We start from the raw sequence: 22,115 nt of genomic DNA, 5'->3' as shown, positions 1-22,115 counted from the left end.
ACCAATACTAATGTTCTCTAAGAAGGTCTGACACAGACAAATAACTGGTGTCAAAGCCATGGACGAAAACTAAATGCCAAGAGCATGATACCATCCATAAGAATCCAGCCACCCATGGAAAATACCATATTGACAACACATTTCTAAGAGTCAACCCCATAGTCAAGCATTTGGGTTCACACATAGGCAATAATCTAGCCTTTGACCATCAAATTTCTACAGTAGTGAGGAAATCATTCTAAGCTGTGCAATTTATAACTAGAAGTAAGGCATCTAGGTCCAAGGAGGTCATTGTTCCATTTGTATTCATCACTCATCAGACATATCATTGAGTACAATGGCCCTTTTGTTATGTACGCAGCCAGGCACATCCAACAATTGGAATGCTCACAGAGGTTCATCACAAAAAGAATACAAGGTGTAAATAACATGTCCTATGCGAACTGCCTCAAAGTGCCTATCTCTGTATTCTGTCTCCTATGGGCTGTTGAGGGGGATATATGCCTGGCATACAAGGCATCATTGGACCCTAGTCTGATGGACCTCCTGTCTATCCACAAAACAAACAGCACCAGAATTACCTGTTCTAAAGGCTTAAATGTTGTCTGTGATATTAATAGGATTTCATGGAGAGGTGGATATGTATCCCAGAGACCTTCTCTGCAACAGACTCCCCATCCGTGTGAAGCAGAGTCCCTCCCTTATCTAATTTAAATGTAACATGGACAACTGGATGGGGAAACAGAGGTTCACCCCTGTTTTGGCACCAATGTCTCTAATGGAAACAGGCAGCCTGTAAGTCATTCATCTCCAAGGCCACTGGTAGTAAATGTTTAAATTCCCAAGCCCTTGCTTAAACTACCAAGAGTACCTGAACTTGTCAAAAATTTTGGATCCATGGCTAGGCTTGAAAAGACTCCAGTGGTTGTTAGCCTAGTACTCATTTATGAACCTGTTATGTCTTGTGAAACAGATGATGCTCTTGGGAATGTTTGTGGGACCCAATAAGCTTGTTAAATAATACATAACTATATCTGATCTGTCAACCAAGCAAGTTTGACCAATGTAACTGATCATGGGTTCATCCATTTAAAATAAAGTGTATGAGATAATGGTCATGAAGGATATTGGTATTAGTTACACATTGGGAAAGAATTTACAACCACTTATTTATTCATAGTTACTTCTGAAAGTTGTCATAATTTAGATTGCTTTACCTGAAGGGGCATCTCATTCCACATATAAGAGTGGTTGAATTGATGTACCTGTTTTTCATGTTGGTTTTGATTTTAATGTGTAATTACAAGTGTGGCTGCTCAATCCTCCCTGGGAAGTTGGGGCTAAAATTATGCATTTTAAAAAAGAAGTATCTCTGTCATAGCTTTGGAGATCAGGCAGAAAAGTCCCCAAAGTAATCTGAAAGATTTAGCGAATAAGTATAGTTCTTAGTTTACTTAACTTTTCCAGGTTGTTTCTCTGTGTTTTTAAGGAACTTTTACACTTGCTGAAGTTGAAGAAGGTGTAGAATTAGCAAGCTATGGAAAGGTGCACTGTTTTTAATAAGTGACAGATGTAAAGTGGGACAATGACTTATTATTATTGTGTCTGAAGATACCCCTCAATAATGTGCAGAAACTTTAGAAATGATGATACAGCCTTCTGGTCATTTGTCAGCCTTTCATCCACCACTGTTCTCAGTTCCCTGACAGTATCTTCTTTTTTAGAATATCACTTTCAGTGCTGTAATTGTAAGAAATGGCCTTCTTCCCAAAGACATGATGCTGTATTTTTGACACTGAAAGCCATACCATAACATACCAGAAATGGATATTGTCAAAATAACTGTGGAATCACAGAATCTGTATGTGATATGAGAATACTAATGAAATCTCGGTCAGTTGTGTCTTCTTATCAAAAAGTGTTTATCCACCTGGACAAAAATGGAGCCAAGTACTGAACCCTGGGGGATACCACTGGTTACCTTGTTGATTTACGTAGTGTGCCTCCCAGATTCTCCTGCTCAGTTATGTTTATTTAACCTGTTGCAGTTTACTGTCCAACATAAAATTCATAACGATTTTAACTAGGCTGTCTTTTCCCTTGTGAGAAATCATGTTACATGCTTTGGCAAGATCACATACATTTTGCATGCAAATACCCTCTGAAGCAAAACTACAGTAGCAAAGTCAAAGAAAGCAACAGACATATTGCATCATGTCTAGAAGGAGTATATTGTTTGTGTGTTTTTGGATCAAGTCAGTGATTATCCTCTCTATAACATGATAAAGAAGACGTGCACAACTAATGGGACTGTAATTATTTTAGTTATTAGGCTCAGATGTGTGCCCATGCATATGCATCAGATGTAGAACTAATGTGACTATAGTTATTAGACTCAGATGTATCTGTGTGTATGCATCAGGACAACTACTACCAAAGCTCTGGAAAATACTTTGTCTGGAAGAGTTTCTTTAGAATAGCATGGAAGTGTTGTATTAGGTTCTGCTACATTTCTTCAACAGATAACTGTCCAAAGCTTCAGCTGGATGAAACAAATTGGTCAGTGTTGCAGCTGGAAGAAAAAACCCTTAAAAATCCCTTATTCTTGGAGCATAACCCTTATGCATCACTTGGGGGGGGGGGTTTGTCTCCCCATCCCCTTACTTATATACACTAATTCCATAGTTGTACAATTGCTGTGAAAAAGAGAAAAACTGACTGTTAGTGCACAAAAATAAACTGTACAAGCAATAATCCCCTCTAGTGAACAGCATTTGGGGAGTTGCATATGAAGAGAGTAAGAAATGATGAGTTTTATTCAAAGTTTGAACTCATCCTGTCTGCACTTGTCCAGTATCAGACAGCCGATGCAGATGGGTACAGGTTTTTTAGTAATTATAATGTGGGAGTGCATGGAGGTAGAGTAGTGAGTTCCATAGGTATTATGTCAAACAGGAGGGAACACCACCCCAAGAAGGGAACAATGGAGCATAGTGTCCAAACTGAGGTGGTAACACCACCCTAAGAAGGGAGCAATGGAGCATAGTGTCCAAACTGAGGTGGTAACACCACCCTAAGAAGGGAACAATGGAGCATAGTGTCCAAACTGAGGTGGTAACACCACCCTAAGAAGGGAACAATGGAGCATAGTGTCCAAACTGAGGTGGTAACACCACCCTAAGAAGGGAGCAATGGAGCATAGTGTCCAAACTTAGATGGTAACAGAGAGTATGGAGCATAGTGTCCAAACTGAGGTGGTAACACTACCCTAAGAATGGAGTAATGGAGCATAGTGTCCAAACTGAGGTGGTAACACCACACTAAGAAGGGAGCATTGGAGCATAGTGTCCAAACTGAGGTGGTAACACCACACTAAGAAGGGAGCAATGGAGCATAGTGTCCAAACTGAGGTAGTAACACCACCCTAAGAAGGGAGCAATGGAGCATAGGGTCCAAACTGAGATGGTAACACCACCCTAAGGAGGGAGCAATGGAGCATAGTGTCCAAACTGAAATGGTAACACCACCCTAAGAAGGGAGTAATGGAGCATAGTGTCCAAACTGAGGTGGTAACACTACCCTAAGAATGGAGTAATGGAGCATAGTGTCCAAACTGAAGTGGTTAAGAGAGAGGAAGTGGTAGACTGATGGCAGTATAATTACCTCCAGGCATGTCAGTGGAGGAGGAAGTGAGAAGGGTGGAAAATAAAGGGATACAAGTATGAATAAACATGTTCATAACAGATTAGGTTCATTGGAGTTTATTGGCTAATGGCTCAAGAGCCCTCACAAGCCTACCCAGTATTACTCAGAGTTTGCCCTAGAAGAAATATAACAATGGTCAGCAAGCTGGGGTTTGACAGTTTTTACAGACTGCCTCTGCCCATTAGGGATATGGTCACTACCTCAGGAGTGAATTTAGGATTTCATATCCATTGTTCCAAATTGCACTTGAAGATGGACAGGGAAGATCTCTGCTTCTCACCTATTCCAGAGGAGGGGCAATCTCTGGGACACATATCTGTTGATCCAGCATGATCAATTTATGTCAGAGATCAGGTTTAGGTCCTTGGAGCGGGTAATCCTCATGCAGTTAAGTTTTGTGAATATGCAACATTTTCATCAGGGCTGGGTCAGAGACTGCCTTCTAGGCCAGGCATAGATCACCCCTGAGTAATCAGTAGGAAACTGAATACAGTGATAGGGCTTTTAATTGGTCCACATTATACCCTATTTTTTTGTTCAAAACCTCTGAGGATGCTCCAACTGTTGCATGTGCCTGGCAAGGTACATGCCAAAGGGTGCATTGAACTCGATTATTGGTCTGATGAGGGCCAAGTACAGTGGTACTATGATATCCTTAAATCAGGATGCCATGCCCTAACTTATAAGCCACATAGAAGGCTTTCCTCACTACAGTGGACATATGGTGGTCAATGTTCCGATTACTATCTATCTGAGCACCCACACATCTCACCACTGGGTCCACTCTTGGAGGGGTACTATCAATGTTGTAACTTGTAGGGGTATTTTCATTTCCCAAAGGGTTTTATTATGCATGCCTTTGTATTTAGTCTAAGGCTACAGCCCTGCCACCAATCATTAGTCTGCATCAGACCTTTCTGCAGGATATTGACATTGTTTGGGGAGTCAATGATTGCCCCCAACTTGTAGTCATCAGCAAATGTGGTCAACCAAAGGCCACATGGTCAACCAAAGGCCATCTACATTTACCTTGACATCTGAGAAGTATATACTGAACAGGAGGGGCCCCAGAACTGAGCCCTGTGGTACTCCACTGATGACTGGCCTCTTGCTGGTTGTGGATTTCCCCACTCTAATACCATGTGTCCTATCTGTGAGCCATTTGGCTATCCATTTGGTGACATAGAGGTTTATGCCCAATTTTGAGTGTTTATCTATAATACCCAAGTGGGGTCTTATGTCAAATGCTTTGGCCAGGTCAAGTCAGGTGGTATGAACTGACTTATCCTCATCCTTGGCATTGGTGACCTTCTCAAGGAAGTCCACCAGACTGAGCAGGCAGGACCTGCCCTTGATGAAGACGAACTGGGTCGAGTTCAGATTCTGGAGATTTCCTATGTCATTGTTAATCTGGTCCATGATTATCCTTTCCATAGCCTTGCATATTAGGCTAGTCAGATTTATGGGTAGGGAGTTTCCTGGGACTGTTGATGGTCCCCCCCCATTGTGCAGAGGGATGAATGTTACTGTCCTCTACTCTACTTGGACAAAACCTGTCTTTAGACTGTAGTTAAATAGAGATCCAAGTTGGTCTGCTTGTTCATGTTACAAGCTATTTAATAGGCATTCTGGGATTCTTCTGGGATTCATTTGGGACTCATTGATGCAGTGTTTCTAGCTTTAGAGAGTGCAGTGATGACCTGTTCTTGTGTGATAACAGGCAAAGGAATGGTAGGGAGTATTTCATGTGGAGTCAAAGGAGGTGATAAGGGGGTGAAATTTGACTGGATTTATCAGCCAGCAGGTTTGCTATTTCCCTTGGCTGAATATAGGTAATGCCAGCTACAGCCAACTCAGCACATTGTTGAGTGATTCCCTTATGATTTTGGACATAACTAAAAAATGCTTTGTGATTATTCTTTGCTTGGGAGGCTATTTTAGTCTCGTATTTAGCTTTGAAGACTTGACTAGTTCCCTGATTTGCCTGTTGAGACTAATGAGGTATCTTGGCATTAGAAGAATTTGTTACATTGGTAGGTCTGTTGGTTTGGTACTGCCAAAAAAGGCACTATGGAGGTTCTTAATGCCTTGGCCAGTATTTGAAAGCCTAGCGATGACAGCTGCACACCAACTCTGGCAAAGCAGCATGGACTGTCGATCATGCTGTCTCAGGCTGACAAATACTGTATCTCATTGGAATGACATCAGTAGCTAAGCCAATTACTGAAGTCAATCATTTTCTGTTCGTATTGTGGTATCGTTCTTGGTGAGGGTAGAATGTTGCTCAATGAGAGGTTCATACCCGCCTGTGAGACTTATTCAGAGAGGTCCATCATGTCTCTTCATATAGTCCAGGGAGGTACATCTCAGGTCATTCACACCCACATGGATTATCATGGGATCATAGGAGGTTACTAGGCTAATGGCCCTGAGTCCCTTACAAGCCTAGCCAAGTTTTTTCCCTCTTTTAATGAGGCTATTAGTAGACCTGACTCAACACCTGCTGTCCCTGTCCAGAGGGGATGCAGTTAAAACCCCAGGGGTGAAGTCACAATTTACCATCCAACTATCCAGATTATGCTTGAAAAGGGTAAGTGAAGGGCTCTAGTTTACTAGGATTAGAAGCTTATTCCAGAGTAGAAGGAGCCTTTGGGAGATGAACCCGTCTCTCCAGCAGGACCTGTTAATGCTACTTCTCATGTTGAGGTTACTAGTGTAGGTGCAGTGAATACCATTTGTCTTGCTAATGTGTAGCAATTCCATCAGGGCAGGATCCGCAGCTGCCCTATAGGTTAGGCAGAGATCACCCCTGAGTAGTCTGTACAACACAGAGTGTAGTGACAGGGATCTTACTCTATCAGCATAGAACATGTGTTGGACACCTTGAACTTTCTTTGTAAAGTACCTTTGAGGTCTAATTGTTGCAGGTGCCTGGCGAGATGCATATCAAAGGGTGCATTGTACTTTATAACTGGTCTAATAAGGGAGGAATATGGGGGGGGTTATAACTTCTTTTTTATGGAGGCAATGCTCTTAGATGGGCAATGCAGAATTCCTTCCTTACCACTGCGGAAACGTGATTGTCAAAGGAGAGGTTGCCGTCAACCTGTGTGCCCAGATCTCTTACTATGGATAGGGTACTTAAGGTGTTGTTAATGTGGTACTTTGCAGGGACATCTCCCTTGCTGAAGGGAATAACTTTGGCACCAGTCGTTGGTTTGAGTAAGACCTTCCTGGAGGGTGACAGTGTCACAAAGGGATTCAATGATTGTTCCCAGTTTGTAGTCATTTGCAAACTTTGTTAACTACATGCCCTTTGTTTTGGCCTGTACTTCTGAAAAGTAAATACACAGCAATAGGGGCCCCAGCACTGAGTCCTGTGGTACTTCACTGGTTACTGGTCTGAAGATGGATCGAAAGTTCCCTATTTTAACTGTGTGTGTTCTATTGGTGAGCCAGTTTGCAACCCTCTTGACTATATACTGATTTACATTCAGTTGGGTAAGTTTATTAATGATACCTGAGTGGGGAATGGTGTCAAAGGCCTTTGCTACATCTAAATAGGCAATATGCACAGTTTTGCCTTCATTCAGGGAACTGGTGACTCTCTCAAAGAAGTCCACCACATTTAGTAGGCACAATCTCCCTTTGATGAAACCAAACTGGGATGGGTCTAGTGTCTGGAGGTCTCCTATGTCCTATGTCCTTGTTGATAGGGCCATGATGATTCTCTTAATGGCCTTGCATATGAGGCTGGTTAGACTTATGGCTCTGTAATTCCTGAGGTCAGTAGAGACGGATGACAGTGGCAGTTTCCCAGTCTGCAGGAACATACCCAGTGCTTAGACTGTAGTTAAAGATGGTACTCAGAGGTACAGCTAACTTTTGCTTTAAGCAATTTAGGATGCAGCCAGGGATGTTGTCTGATCCCATAGAGTCTGTGTTTTTAGCCTTGGAAAGGGCATTAAGGACCTGTTCCTTAGAGATTTCTGGGGGACGACATGTAGGAGGGATGTCTTGCGGTATATTGGGTGGAGACAGGGGTGAAAAGTTCTCACTGAACCTCTCTGCCAGTAGGTTAGCAATTTCACCAGGTTCAGTATATGCTGTGCCATTTACAACAAGTTCTGTGCAAATCTGAGATTTTCCTTTGATTTTGTAGACGTAGCCAAAGAATGCCTTATGGTTACCCTTGGCTAGGGTGGCCAACTTAGATTCATAGACTACATTGGATTTTTTCACTAGGTGTCTTATTTTCTTATTTAGTCCAAGGAGGGAGTTCTTTGAGTTGGGTACCATCTCCTACTGCTTTTAGACAGCAGTTTCTTTCTCCTGTTATATAGCCTGTTTATGGTAAATGTCCGCCAAGCAGGTTTGTTCTTATGTGAGAAACTTACTTTTATCCTGTCAGATACAGCTGAGCTGATGCAGCTGCGAAGGTGTTTATACAAGGCTTTGGTATAAACCTCATCATAGGTATCCTTGCCATCAGTAGGGGTAGGGGCTATGAAACTAGTAATATCATCCTGTAAGAGATTATAGTTTGCTTTGGAGAAATTATTTATTCTAGTTCCAGCTGGGGGAGGGTCAGATGCTATTGTTACTTCTAGTGTGACTGACCTGTGGTCAGATCTCACTAGAGATGACTGTACACTTGGGGGTGGTGCAATGATCATTCATGTTCGTAATACTAGATCCAAAATGTTTGAACCCCTAGTGGGGGGTGTCCACTAACTGGTCCAGGGCATTAGAGTTTACAAACTTCAAGAATCTCTGGCCGAGCGCATTGGTACAGGTATAGTTAGACCAATTTATTGATGGGTAGCTGAAGTCTCCCAAGACCGGAGTGTTTGGTGGTATATTGAAGGACTCCAGGAGGTCCAGCTATGCATTGTGGGTGTCCTGGTTCATGGAGGGGGTCCTATAACTGCCAATAATTTGGAGAGGAGTTTTACCTATAGAGAGTTCTACTTGGAGTAGTTCTAGGAGCTCACTTTAGTCTTACCAAACTGGAAGAGTACTTGTCTTTAATAAAAATTGATAACTTCTCCTCCTTTGGATTTCCTGCTCTCATCTGATGGTATGAGCGAGTGGAAAGCATTGTAACCTGGTATGGCCAGGGTGCTTTCCGCAGCTTTGAACCAGGTTTCTGTAACAGCACAGATGTCAGCATTCTCCAAGGTGAGAGCAGCTTCCAACAACAGTTTTAGGTTTAGACTCCTAGCATTTAGCAGCATGACCCTGATGTTGGTTTTTGAGGAATAATTTACATTGGAAATGTTGTGTTTGTGACATTTCCTAGAAAAGGCAACAGGGGAAGGCAAGAGCATTTGCCAGAAGCCAAAATCCTAGGGTTGACAGGTGAATACCGTCTCTGGCAAAGAGTCAAGGTCTATCAACCGTAACGTCCCAGGGTGACAGAAACTGAATCACCTTAGAATGAAACCAGAAACTAAGCCAATTGTTGAAGTCAATCATCTTTTGCTTGAATTTCAGCATCATGCTAGGTGAAGGTAGTATGCTGCTGCTTAAGGATAGGGACATACCTGCCTGGGACACATAATCAGAGAGCTCAGTCATATCTCTCTTCATATAGTCCAGAGAGGTATGTCTCAAGTCATTCACACCAACATGTACTATGACAGAGTCATAACAGTACTTGGTGCTGAGAGACTTGAGTGTGTGTGTGTGTGATGTTCTGGATCCTGGCTTCTGACAGACAGTTAACCTTTACCTTCTTCTTATCCATCCTGGTGAATAGCACATCAGTGTGTCTCACATTAGAATCACCTATGACTAGTAAATTTGGTTTTGTGTTACACCTTAATGGCTTACTTGCTGAGGCACTTACATGTGTATTTTTATGTGCACTATTTTTGTCTGCAAATGAACTATGCATGGTGTGCTTGTGTTTGGGAAGTGTCTGTGCTTCAGGTAGGACTGTAGACAGGTCCTCCACATATGTGGGGTTATGTGTTGGTTATCTGGAAGGTGAGGGTGGTGAGATGTGATTGCTGACAACCTGCTTAGGGTCATGTATACTAACTGGTGAGCAAGGCAGTTTTGATTCTATGTTTTATATGTAGATGAACCTCTCATATGTTGAGCTGGCATATTGTAAAAATAAGTGGGTTGTCAGTGTACATGGGGAAATTGTTACATTGCCTCAGGATGGCTAATTTAACTAGGTAGGCAGGAGAAATAGTGGGGTAGTGTCCTTCCATAGTGCTAGGTAACAGGTGTGGTCGGTAACAGGGATTTACCAGAAATGACTAGTTGGCATTCCTGTGAGAGGGTAGTCCACCAGTATAGATGAGAAGAACTAGAGAGGGTAGCTCTAGCGCAGAGGCTGTACTGATCTCTAGACCAATAGGGAAGCACAACAGTAAAAATGTCCTGCTGGAGAAGATACCGAACAAATATGGAATATCATCTGTTATGAATTTTCCTTGTACTAGTGGATGTGGTTCTAGTATATATATATATATAGAAACAATATGTGAACTGCTTGAAGTTGTCTTGGAGAACAACATTTTATATTTGATAACAAGTATTGCTATCAAATCTAAGGGGTAGCGATGGGCACTCCAGTTGCCAATACGTACGCTACCTTAGTTTTAGATTACTCGGAAAATAATGTTATTTATAATGGACCTGAGCATTGTTCTACAAATATGGGCTTTTTAAACATTTTGTGGATGATGCATTTCTAATCTGGGAAGGGAAGTCAATGAGTTTGAATTATTTATAGAATTTTTAAACAATAGTACAGCATTTTTGAAATTTTCTATGCATGCCTCTCCTAATATTATTGAATTTTTAGATATTGTTTTACGACATGATAATATAGGTTTACATATGTCTGTTTATAGGAAAAAATGTGCACAAGAATAAATGTTAACACAGAAGAAGTATGCATGCGCCTTAGATTTTTAAAGAGATAGTTAAGGGACAACTAACATGAATAAGTAGATTGAATACAGATTTAGATACCTGCATTCAACAAATGGATGAAATGATGCAAAAATATGGTAGTAGGGGGTATGATGCTGATTTATTGGTTAATACCAAACAGAATGTTGTTGCAACTAGAGACTCTGCAGCTAGACCTTATTTTGGAGATGCTTACATCATGCAGAAAAATACTCTTAATGATGACAACTTTATACAATATATTACTACTTATAGTAGATGTAGTGAGGGTATAGAAAAAAATCATATCTGATAATTGGGGTATTTTTACTAATTTGCCAGAATTACGTACATTTATTACTGATAGATCTATGTTTACTTATTGTAACTGCTCCAACTTAAAACAGTGGTTGTGTTATAAGGACCTTCATGGTCATATTGTGTCTAAACAATCTGTTAAAATTGGCACATTTCCATGTTATAATTGTTGTTGCTGCAGTTCCATTGATCAGAATACATATTTTTTACATCCCCTAACAAATAAAAGGTATATTTTTAAAATGTTTGCAACTTGTAATACTTGTTGTGTTATATACCTTGCAACTTGTAAGGCATGCAAAAGCTTCTATGTTGGGAAATCTGTCAGGAGATTAAAGGATGGAATTATTGAGCACAATTCAGATATTACATGAAAAGTAATGACTAATTCTTTAGCTAAGCATTTTGAGGAAGCTGGTCCATCACATGTTTTTGTTTTTAAGGTTATAGATATTACTAATAAAAAATATTAGGAGAGGTGACATTAATAATAAACTTGAGGTTAGGGAATATAAGTGGGGTTTACAATTACAAGCTGATACCCCACCTGACATTAACCAAAAGGTTACGTTAAAGCCTATTCTCAAATTTAAACAAGCGTGCCTTAGGTGATTTTGTATTTTAGAATGAACTACGTTTTATTAAGCTATTTATTATGTGTTAATTGATTGATTAAGTAAGTTTTTCATTGGCTGTGTGATGCTTTAATGTATAAAATGTATAAACAGGATAAATATTTTTAGCACTGAGGAAGGTTTTTACCTGAAAGCTTTGCATTAAAGTCTTCATTTGTATGTTGCGGTGTTCATTTTTTTTTGTGTTGTGGAAAACGTAATGCTCTTATGCACACCAGAGATGCACGTCGTGCAAACCCAAACAAACATGGGACTTTTAAAATAAATGAAAAAGATCTTACTGGTGGACAGTCAGCCAACCAAAAGCTCCGAACAGAGCCCTAGACCAACGAGCTTCAATGGATGGGTCTCTAGCCACACACCTCCTGCCACAAGAGTGCAGATGGCACTCTCCAAAAAAAGTTTGCTGGGGATTAGTGCTCAATTCAAATACAAGCAGAACTAGACACAGCAGAATCTGTGGCTAGTCTATGCTACACAGTACAAATGCCCAGAACACAAGTGAAATGCAGAGGTTCAAAAACAGTCAAAAATTACAGTAAAAATGCAGACGTATTCAGCAAAAATAGTGATAACGGTTAGCAAGTGCAGAAATGCAAGTAATAATAGTCTCATCTTTAGATGTAAGCCTTGCATGGCTCAGATGCAGATGGCAAAGTACTGGCTGGTCCCCTAACTCAGTTTAGCTTGGTTTAAACAAGCAGAAACCCAAGCAAATATGAGGCTTTTTAAAATGAATGAATACACCTTACTAGTGGGCAAAATAGCCAACGAAAAGATCAGAACAAAGCCCTAGGCCAACAAGCTTCAATGGATGGGTCTCTTGCCACATACCTCCTGCTACAAGGGTGCAGAAGGCCCCCTCCAAAAAAGGTTTGCTGGGGATTAGTGCTCAATTCAAATACAAGCAGAACTAGACACAGCACAATATGTGGCTAGTCTGTGTTACACAGTACAAATGCCAACTGAGTCATACTGGTACTTGTGGTTGAGTGACCTGAGTGCCTACATGAGCTTGCAAATCCTGACTGCTGACATGCAACTGACTCTAACCCTCTCTTTTTCTAACATGGTGAGGGAGGCATCCATGTGTCTCATGATGGAGTCTTGTATGACCAAGATATTTGAACTTGTGGAGGTTTGCCTTAGAGGCTTACTTGTGGAGATACTGTCAGTTGTATTTTTATGTGTAATGGTTGGTGTTGACTTGGTTTTATTTGCATATGGTTTCTGATGGCAGTGTAAGGAAAGCCTCTGAGGTTTTGGTAAGTTACTTTTGAGTACCTCCACATATGTAGGTTTATGTGTTGAGAACTTATTTAGTGAGTGAAATGATGTGAGTGTGCTGACAACCTGTTTGTCATTTAATTTGTCAGTATGTGAGAGTTGTGTTTCAATTTTCATATTGTAACTACACCCCTCACATACTGTGCTTGTTTCAGGGTTAAGTGGTTGTCAGTATACATGAGACAATCGAGTAGATTCTTGTTTGTATGCTGTTTGCTGTTCTCCGTTTTTGTATAATACATGAGACAATTACTACATTGCCAAAGGATACCCATGACAACCAGGCTTGACACAGAGATAGCATGAAAGTGCCTATCCATTGTTTCAGGTTTTTCACTATAGGTTTAACCAGGGAGAAAGCGTGAGTAGGTTTGACTGGACTAGGATGATAACACACGGACGAAGAATGAGTGTTGTACTCAGTGTGAACTGCAGCTATCCAACAAGGCGAAGCTTTTCTGTGCACAACTCAGATGCTCCTAGAGCAGCAGGGGGACTGGGGAAGGTTGCAGAGATAATTTTTTTAAGGGGAATTTTATCTTGAAAGCATTTGCATCTATACAGGGCACTGCTAACTGCTGCTGATTGGACAGCAGCCTAGTGCAAACACTGGGGTTATATAGAACCAGAAAAACAAGTTTTACAACAGCAAGGCCTACAGACCAATCAAAAAGACATACAATAAGCTTTCGGCCAGCAGCCCCCAACCCAGGTTTGCTACAGCACACTTCTGTCACAAGAGTGAAGTCAGAAAACTCTCTTAATGTAAAAATGCTGGTTTTAGAACTCAGGTGCAGGGAAACCACACAATCTAGATACTACTGTCCTGTAAAACTAGCAGACACAATAAAATTAAATACTGCAGCAGCAGCGGCAGCAGTGGAATCAGTTCAGCTTTGAAACACTACTAATGTATGAGAAATGTAACACATAATACAGAATTTGTACAAAATACAGTAAAAATAATCAGCAGAAATGTAAAATTATTTTTGTTCTTTTAGTATTGGATGGCTTTAGATGCAGCAGATTATCTGTACCTCTCAGGCAAAGCAGCCAAACTGAGAAGCATTGCCTTGTTGGATAGCTGCAGTTCACACTGAGAAGAAGTGGGAGCTCATAGAAGCTTTAGATCATGAGAGAATCAGGCAACTGCTGCAAGACAATAGCATAAAGGAGGTGGTCTTGACCAGGATGGTTAGGTTCAGGAATGTTCAAATAAAGCCACTATTGGATATATTTTTGTAATTTTGATTTATGTCATGCCCCCCAAATCTTCCTTTTTACATTCTTCCCTCTCTTTAAGAAATAAATTACAGCTGTCATTACTATGGAAGGACAGTGGATTTTTTTCTCTGTACCTAACTTTTGAGCAGTCTATGATAAATGCTCAAGGAGTGGGTTAACACTGGGTGCAGTATGCAGCTATTTCACATTAAGGCAAATGGAAGAGCCCATCAGAGACAGCCTTCCCCATAACCCCCTTCCAGTCATATCATTAGCCAATACTGGAAAGTTGTTGATGGGATTTGGACCAAACAAACATATCCCCTTTCACATTCACAGGGTGACACGAAAAACCTGATGAGTTTCTTCCTTCATGGCTAGCTGCCACTGTTGCTTGTGTACAGGTTGCTAGTGGAGTATGGAATATTGGTGGCGCAGAAGGAAGATGCCAGCATTAAGCAATAGTGATCATATCACTGTAAGGTTTAGGGTGGTGTGCAAAAATAAAAATGGGAAATAAAGAAGATGCTGTTGGAGTTTAGGAGAGTGTCTTATGCTGAGCTGGACAAAAAGGTCAAGATATGTTAGAGGTCATGAGGCAAACTGAGGGAGAATAAGCTACAGGAATGGGTCAAAGATTCAGTACTCAAGGCTATGGACGAGTTTTAGGTAGAGACTAATACTGGAATATGAGCAGAAAGGCAGTGTGACTAAGTAGCAATGTGGGGTGGTAAACTGAACAAAAGGCAGCGTATGCAAAAGGAGGAAGAGTGCATTTGGAGTGATGGAGGAGGCATAGCACAAGGACACAAGTGAAACAACATCAGAAGTGATTGCTGCAAAGGTGAAGATAAAAAAGTAAGTTGGAAGAATGTGTCAAAAAGGGAACAACATTTTTTAGCTACTTAGCAGAAAGAAGAACAGGTGGAACAAACCTGATCAGGCTAAGTGAAGAAGGAAGGGAGATCACTGAAGTTAGGGGAAAAAATTAGAGCTTTAGAATTCATTCTTTGTTTTAACATTTACAAACAAAATGGAGAAGAGGATGCAGTTTTGGCAAGGAGGTTGACTGAGTGGAAGATTGGAGAGAACAGTGAGTGGACTCTGGGATACTTTAGAGGCAAGGCAGAGGGAGAGAGTGAGAGAGACAATAAAGAATGATAAAGCACAGGACCCAATGGGCTGCCGGCTAGACTTTCAGAAATGTGGCCAGTGTGTAAGTGAGGCTACTGAAAAAAATGCTCAGTGAAGAACGTTCTAGGACTACAAGACAGCAAAAGTGGAGCCTTGTATAAGATGGAATAAAAAAATCTAGGGAACTGCAAAGCTATTACCCTTAACAACAGTGCCAGGGAAGTTAATGAAAGAATCCTGAAAGAAAAGCTCATTGCTTTCCTATAGGGCAGCAATCAAGCAATGGTTACAACCATTTTGGGTTCCTGATTATAAGGATTTGTTAGTCAGAAGTGAACTACTTTTTAGGAATCTGACATAAGAGTACATGTAGACTTGGTCTTCTAACATTTCACTGAGGCATTTGACTGTGTCCCACACAGGCAACTGCTAGAAAAACTGCAAGGGCTGAAGACAGAATTGAGACTGAGGAACTTGGCTTACACATGGCTGATGGCTAGAACACAGCGTAAATCGGTGAGAAGGATGATCTTAGGAATAAAGATCCTGTATCTGGGAATGGCTCTGGATACAGTGATCTTCCATGTCTTTATTTCAGACATATTTCAGGAGAACAGATAACAAAATTGTCACATTTATACTGCATAAGTAGGCACAGAAGTGGAGGATAAGAAGGAACAGTCAAAGGAAGGCCCTGAAAAGGCTGGCAATGTGGGCAGAAGGATGTCATTGCAGTTTAATGCAGACAAATGCAAAGCACTGCACTTGGGCTGCAATAATCCTAGTATGAAGCATCAGATGAGGACACACATTCCTTAACAACAGGACAAGAGTGAGAAGGCAGTGAGAGCAACAAATAAATGCTGGTGTAATTTAAGAAGCAAAGAGGTAATTCTGCTCTTCTGGGCTCTGGCTAGAGCACACCTTGAGTGGTCTAATTGTAGTGGACATACTAAAAGAGGAACATCAGGTTGCTAGAAGGAATATGGGGGAAAATCATAAAAAGTGCATTTTGGGAAGGAGGAGAATGGATATGACCACCCACTAGTAGAACCTGAGATATTCTCACAAATACCAGGACACAAGAAAACATGATACAGAATACACAAGATCACAGAAGGGAGAAGTGAAAAGTCACCTTGAACAGGAATGGTAAAGGAGAAGAAAGGAGCTGGCAGAGAAAGAAGATTGTTAGGATTAACTGTACCTCAGGTCTGTAAAAAATACTTCTTCTTTGAGAGGTGGAATACGTAGATGTATTTGAGGGGGAATTAGAGAAATGGAGAAGAGGCACACTAGGTAAGCTACATGTCCCCTTCTGCCAACAAATAAATATATCATATTATACCATAATCAAAGTTAAGAACCATTTACTACAGCAGTGAAACTGTCAGTTCCAAGGAATACAATAGTACCTAGTTTTGAGGGAAGGTTTGTAATACTACAATGATATGCAAGCTTAATGTTGGATACAAAAATTGCATATAACAAAAAAAACTAAACATAAGTAAATGACAAATAAATAGAAATAGCCAGTACTTCAAAGAACCAGAGCTTTAGTCTGACATACTCATAGTGTCTTGCTTTCTTGAACAAAAAACATTAATTAAACTCAGGTCTCCTTATGTTTAAATGTATGCTTTAGTGATGTATGCTTTTAATATGTGGTTTGATAAAGACCAGCTCAGAATACATTTGGAATTACATTTATTTCCAGTTATTTTTTATATTTTCTACTTTTGCTGTGAGTCTGCATGACAATGAAACAAATGTGCAATGCCATTTTTTTACAATTGATTTTATATCACAGTTTTAGGGCTTAAATGTATGGTTTGCTACCAGTATAACTGGAAATCTGTGTGTCCTCTCCCTTTAAAGTTGCTATGGCTAAAAATATATATTATTTTAAACTGGTTGGTGAAATGGGTTTTACAGTATAATTTGTGCCACAGTCTGTTTTAATCCAGTTTGAATGCCTATTTTACAGTGAACTCTCGTCACTTTGATGACAGCAAATACTGGGCATCCCACACTTCTTCAATCTGTTATCACAGAAATATCTTGAGTAAATCCGAACATCTTCTCTTCCCATACCTTTCTGCCCCACCTTAATTCTTTCATTCTCTCACCTAGCCCATCCCCTGCATCTTATTGCTTAAAAGTACTCAGTGCTTTTTTATACTAACTTCCTTTTTTCCCTGTGCCTGTTTTGTTATCTTTCTTCCATTCCACAGTTAAGACATTAACTTCACCTTCACTGCTAGACCCATCTTGCTTTCTTTCCTCTAATTAGTGGTCAGTTGAACTTGGTTACATTCTGTCTTTTTTACTTTTTAACCTTCCTTCATTCTCATGGCCTTAGACCTTGTACATTAGGCTGTCACAGGGATTAACATTAGCAATAAATGCTGTATCTTACATTAATAAAGTTTTCTCTGCACCATCCATACTAAGCATTTGCAAGCTATTCAATAAACAGCTTTATGCACAGACTTAGTGGCCATTCACCTGGTTAAGTGACAAGGCTTAATTTATTATCAGTGAACTTGTTCTGCTGTTGTATGTTATACTGAGTAGCTGTAATTTTCTTTTTAAATTGTGTCTTCTATTTGTATTTACTTTATCTTGCTTGAACTTTCTTTAATCATGTAACTATGATCCAGTCACTCCAGAGTAAATAACCAAGGGCAGTTTAACTGACCTCGGTACAAATTAAGTAATCCTTAAGTGCTGTTTTTTTCTTTTTTTTTACAGTGCCTACAATTTTTTTTTCTTTTCCTTCCAGGGTCAGTTATGAAAATGGTGCCTATTATATTGAAGTTGAGTTGATTTTTGAAGAATTTAGAGAACATGATGCTGAAACTGATTTTAAATGCATTGTTCGCAGTGACAATGGATTCAATGAAACAACGTTTTTCTTCACACAAGAAGGTAGTCACTTACTTTGTGTAGTATATTGAGCTTTGTATAGAAATGTTGTAGTTCTGTGTGGAAGGACAGCCAGCACAGTTTGGGAGCTAACTCATGGAGTGAGGGAAGGAATAAAAGGAGGGACACCTAAGTATCAGCTGATTTCTTCTTGTTCCTTCTGTAAAAGGTAAATGTGCTTATACTGTACTAACTGACATTATGAAGTGGTGGTCCTTTGCCTCTAAGACTTTAAAGACATCCAAATGAGGTTTAGGATTACTGACCCTGAGTCAGACAGCCGAAAGCAGTGATAGCTGAAACAATGCAGCTGATACAAGAAAACTGAAGATAATGTTCACTTCTCCTCGTGCCCTGCACCTATACCTTCATTTAGAGAATTTGTAAGTTGCTTCTCCCTGGCGAATGGGCTGAGACACTGAAGAGTTCAACTGCTGGTTTGATTTTGGCCACTGTTGTGTTTTGTCTAAGTAATTGTCACCTAAGTAACCCAGTCCCATTCAAAATGTTTACCTGACAAGGTAGCATGTAGACTTGCATCTCTTCATTGCAGTTCAGAAACAAGTAGGATTTTAGCTGCTGAAAGACGTCATCACCTACTAAGCTTCATGCAAGGGGCCATGGGGTTTTCTCACTCAGATAATCTTGGGAATGCAATGTGGGAGCTCCAAAGGTGACTCAAGAAGCACATTCCTAAAGGGCAAATGCTGCACTGTTGGCACTGATGTTGGTAAATGTTATTATATCAGGCAGGAAGAAACCAGACTCATTTAAAACGAAGAAACAATGGGCTTAAAAAGATGTGTGTGTGTGTGTGTGTGTGTGTGTGTGTGTGTGTGTGTGTGTGTGTGTGTGTGTGTGTGTGTGTGTGTGTGTGTCTGTATCTATGAGAGCGTGCATGTGTGGGAGGCAAGCATTAATTGTTTTTTAATGCTCTAACTGTTATGGTACTCATATTAAAGACACTGAAAATACCAACTATAAAATAACTGTGATACAGCTGAGAAAAATTAGCTGTTGGGGTGTTTTTTTCATATGAAAGTGCTGAATTGCTGATGCTGTTTCATTTTACTTTTTCTGTCCTACATGGAAGCATTTTAAAGAAATTTGTATTAAAATGTGGCACCATCATCACTAAGAAGCTGTAGTTTTGCTTTCCTACCATTCCATCAGAATGATTATTTGTGTCTTCATTTAAGCAGATAAGTATGAAACCCAACTCTTTAACTTTACATATATTAAAGCCAAGATTGACACAGCCAGTAAAAATTTTTCTTTTGTTGAACGTGAAAAAACAACAGTTTTTTGTGATAAAGCAAGCACTAACAATTTACTGTATCTCACATATGAGACCTACCCTACAATAGTTTATGGCCAAGGTCAGCAATTTAAAAGATAAAAAGGTGACAATATTTAACCAGGGACTGTCAAGTAGATGATAGCACCAGATGGTGAAACCCCATGCCATCAGAACAGTTGGAACAGTATCTTTGCAAACTTTGGAAATTAGCCCAAACAATTTTCCCAGCTATAGAAGGGCTTGCAACCAGCCCATTCTCAGCATTTCAGGCACTGAGCATTCCCATCCCAGGACCTGTCTGAGAGAAGATCCAAACTGACTGGAGAAAGTATTTAACTGTTCCATTTCAAACCTTCAAATACTGTAAACTAGTCCAAAAATGGGAATTCCCATCTTCCAAGCTCTGAAAAAAAGAGGCCAGGCTGACAATGACATATGTTGGCAGAGTTTGGCACAGGGGGTAGAATATCCTCATATGATAAGGGATTGCCCAGTTTTTAAACAAATCTGAAAAAAGGTCCATAAGACAGTATGCTGGGTGCCTAGATATAGGCTCCCCACACTGTCACATAAGGAATTTGGGCTTCTGAGTGAAAGCTGAAATAATACATGTCCCCAAATCAGACCCTTAAATGGCTCTGTAATGTCACCAAAGTAGCAATCATGAGGAAATTTTACCAAGGCTGTTACTAAACATTTCATTTATGGATATAAGCAGGTATTTTAATAATTCTTAGGATATTCCTGTCTCTCTCTCTCCCATGTAACATAAAAATACAATGGATAATTTTTGATAGTAGAACCCATGGGCACTGTTTATAATTTCTAAAAACATAATTTCTGTGGCTTATATACGGTTTCCAGTATACTCTGAATTTATCAGTTCCTTCTTCACTTGTTTAAACTAGTTGTCCTGAAAAAATTGTATAATAACTTTGAATTTGGTATCGGTTCATATTATTTTTCAGCTTTTAATACAGTCTACTTCTTCACCTTTCTTTCCTTTTTTTTTTCCTCCTGATATGTATTCACCTATAGTTACATCATTATTATACTCTGAGTGTATTGGCAAGTGTGTAAATTTGATCTGTGATGTATTACATGACAATTTTCTATTCTGATTGTATTTTATATTACACCAATAAAGCTGTTTTACAAAAAAGAGCCATTTAAAAAAATTGTTCAGTACCCAAGTAGTGTAAGAGCAACAACAGAAGCAGTCTCTTGGTAAAGAAATTAAGTAACAGCATATAGATATTCATATCAACATTAAATTATAATTATGTTTACTAATATCAACATAGATTATTTTGATTGGGTGTCCAGTCATAACTAGCATATTATGTGTTTGAGACATTTACACCAAGAAATTCCCTTTAAGGGGCAAAGCTCCAAAGGTGAATCTTGGCACCCATGTTGAGAGCATAGCTTGGAGACATGATCATCATTATTTGTAGTACACGAAGCTTTACCTGCTCCATGTCCTAACAGTTAGAGAAAAATCATAGAAGTGGGCAGTGTTTTACCATCTGTCAAAGCATTTGACAGCTGGTACAACACTTTGGCACTGTAAAAGAGACACTAGGCAGAAGAAGAGTATCCCTCTAAAGAGCTATCAACTTTAAAAGCTGTGAGACACTTTATTTTATTTTATTTATTTGACATTTGTTTACAGGGGTGATGTGACTGGATCTACAGAACCTGTTTTCAGCAGAGGCCTGGGGAGAAAAGCTCCACATACAGTACAATACAAATACAGTATAATCCAATACAATAAAGATTACATTAGAAATACTATACAAAAATAAGTTGAAAGAACAAACTGCTACAAGAAGTTGTAATACATTACTACACATCTAGACACTTCTATACAGTTAAAACATTACAGACCATAATAGTCACTCTCCTCATACATGATGTAGATAGTGTCAAAAAAAAAGTACGTAGGTAGTACAGTGTGTGACATTGACTGTTGTAGCACATGCAAAATAGAATGTTAGTTTCAGTTAAGAAAAATAGCACCAGAAAGTTAGTGATGCAGACATATAGTGAAAGAGTTAAGAAGACTAGAAGCAATAAAAGCTGAGCAGTAGTTTAAGGATACGGTATAGAAGCAGAGAAGGAGTTAGAAAAGCCTTAGGATCTTGCAGTCAGTGAGGGACTGAAATGTGACAGAAGAGGAAGACCTGGGCATTAGGCAGGCTTTATGCAGGAGCAGAGCCATGTGTTTTTGAGATGATTTTTTAAAAAGGCTTTGAAATGGGTTAGGCCAGGCATAGACCTGGTAGCTAGAGGTAGTGAATTCCAAGGTATAGAGACAGGGTATGAATACAGAGAGTGACCTGGTTTTCTTGTGGGTTTTAAGATAGCTAAGAGATTTTTGTCTTCTGATCATAGGGATCGATTTGTATGTAAGGTGTGACTATATTGGCTAGTGCAGGGCAGGCAGTAGGCTTGAAAATAAGTTTGTGCAAGATGGATAGCCGAATAAAGGCAAGTTGGTTGGGTAGTTCAAGCCAGTTTAATTTTAGGAATGGTTTACAGTGGTGTATGTGATATTTAGAGTTTGTGGCAAACTTTGCAACTTTGTTGTAGCACCGTTCCAACTTGCTTAGGGTAGAATTTTGTAAGTTAGTTGAGATAGGGACACCATAAAGAAGAGAGGGAAGTAA

At 39.8% G+C, this 22,115-nt stretch overlaps 1 protein-coding gene across 1 annotated transcript in view; it reads left to right on the top strand.

Moving 5' to 3' along the window:
* The window catches only part of LOC122801535 (interleukin-1 receptor type 2-like), a 311,639-nt gene that overhangs the window by 231,090 nt on the left and 58,434 nt on the right, over positions 1–22,115 (top strand). The window contains exon 8 of the mRNA XM_044070956.1: positions 18,001–18,146. Coding sequence (XP_043926891.1) covers positions 18,001–18,146 — 146 coding nt within the window. The remainder of the gene's footprint in view (positions 1–18,000; positions 18,147–22,115) is intronic.

Source organism: Protopterus annectens, chromosome 5.part0 (assembly GCF_019279795.1).
Source record: "Protopterus annectens isolate FY-2018-M chromosome 5.part0, PAN1.0, whole genome shotgun sequence".
NCBI lineage: Eukaryota > Metazoa > Chordata > Ceratodontiformes > Protopteridae > Protopterus > Protopterus annectens.
Note: the sequence above shows the minus strand (reverse complement) of the source record. Positions and strands in the feature narration are given on the sequence as shown.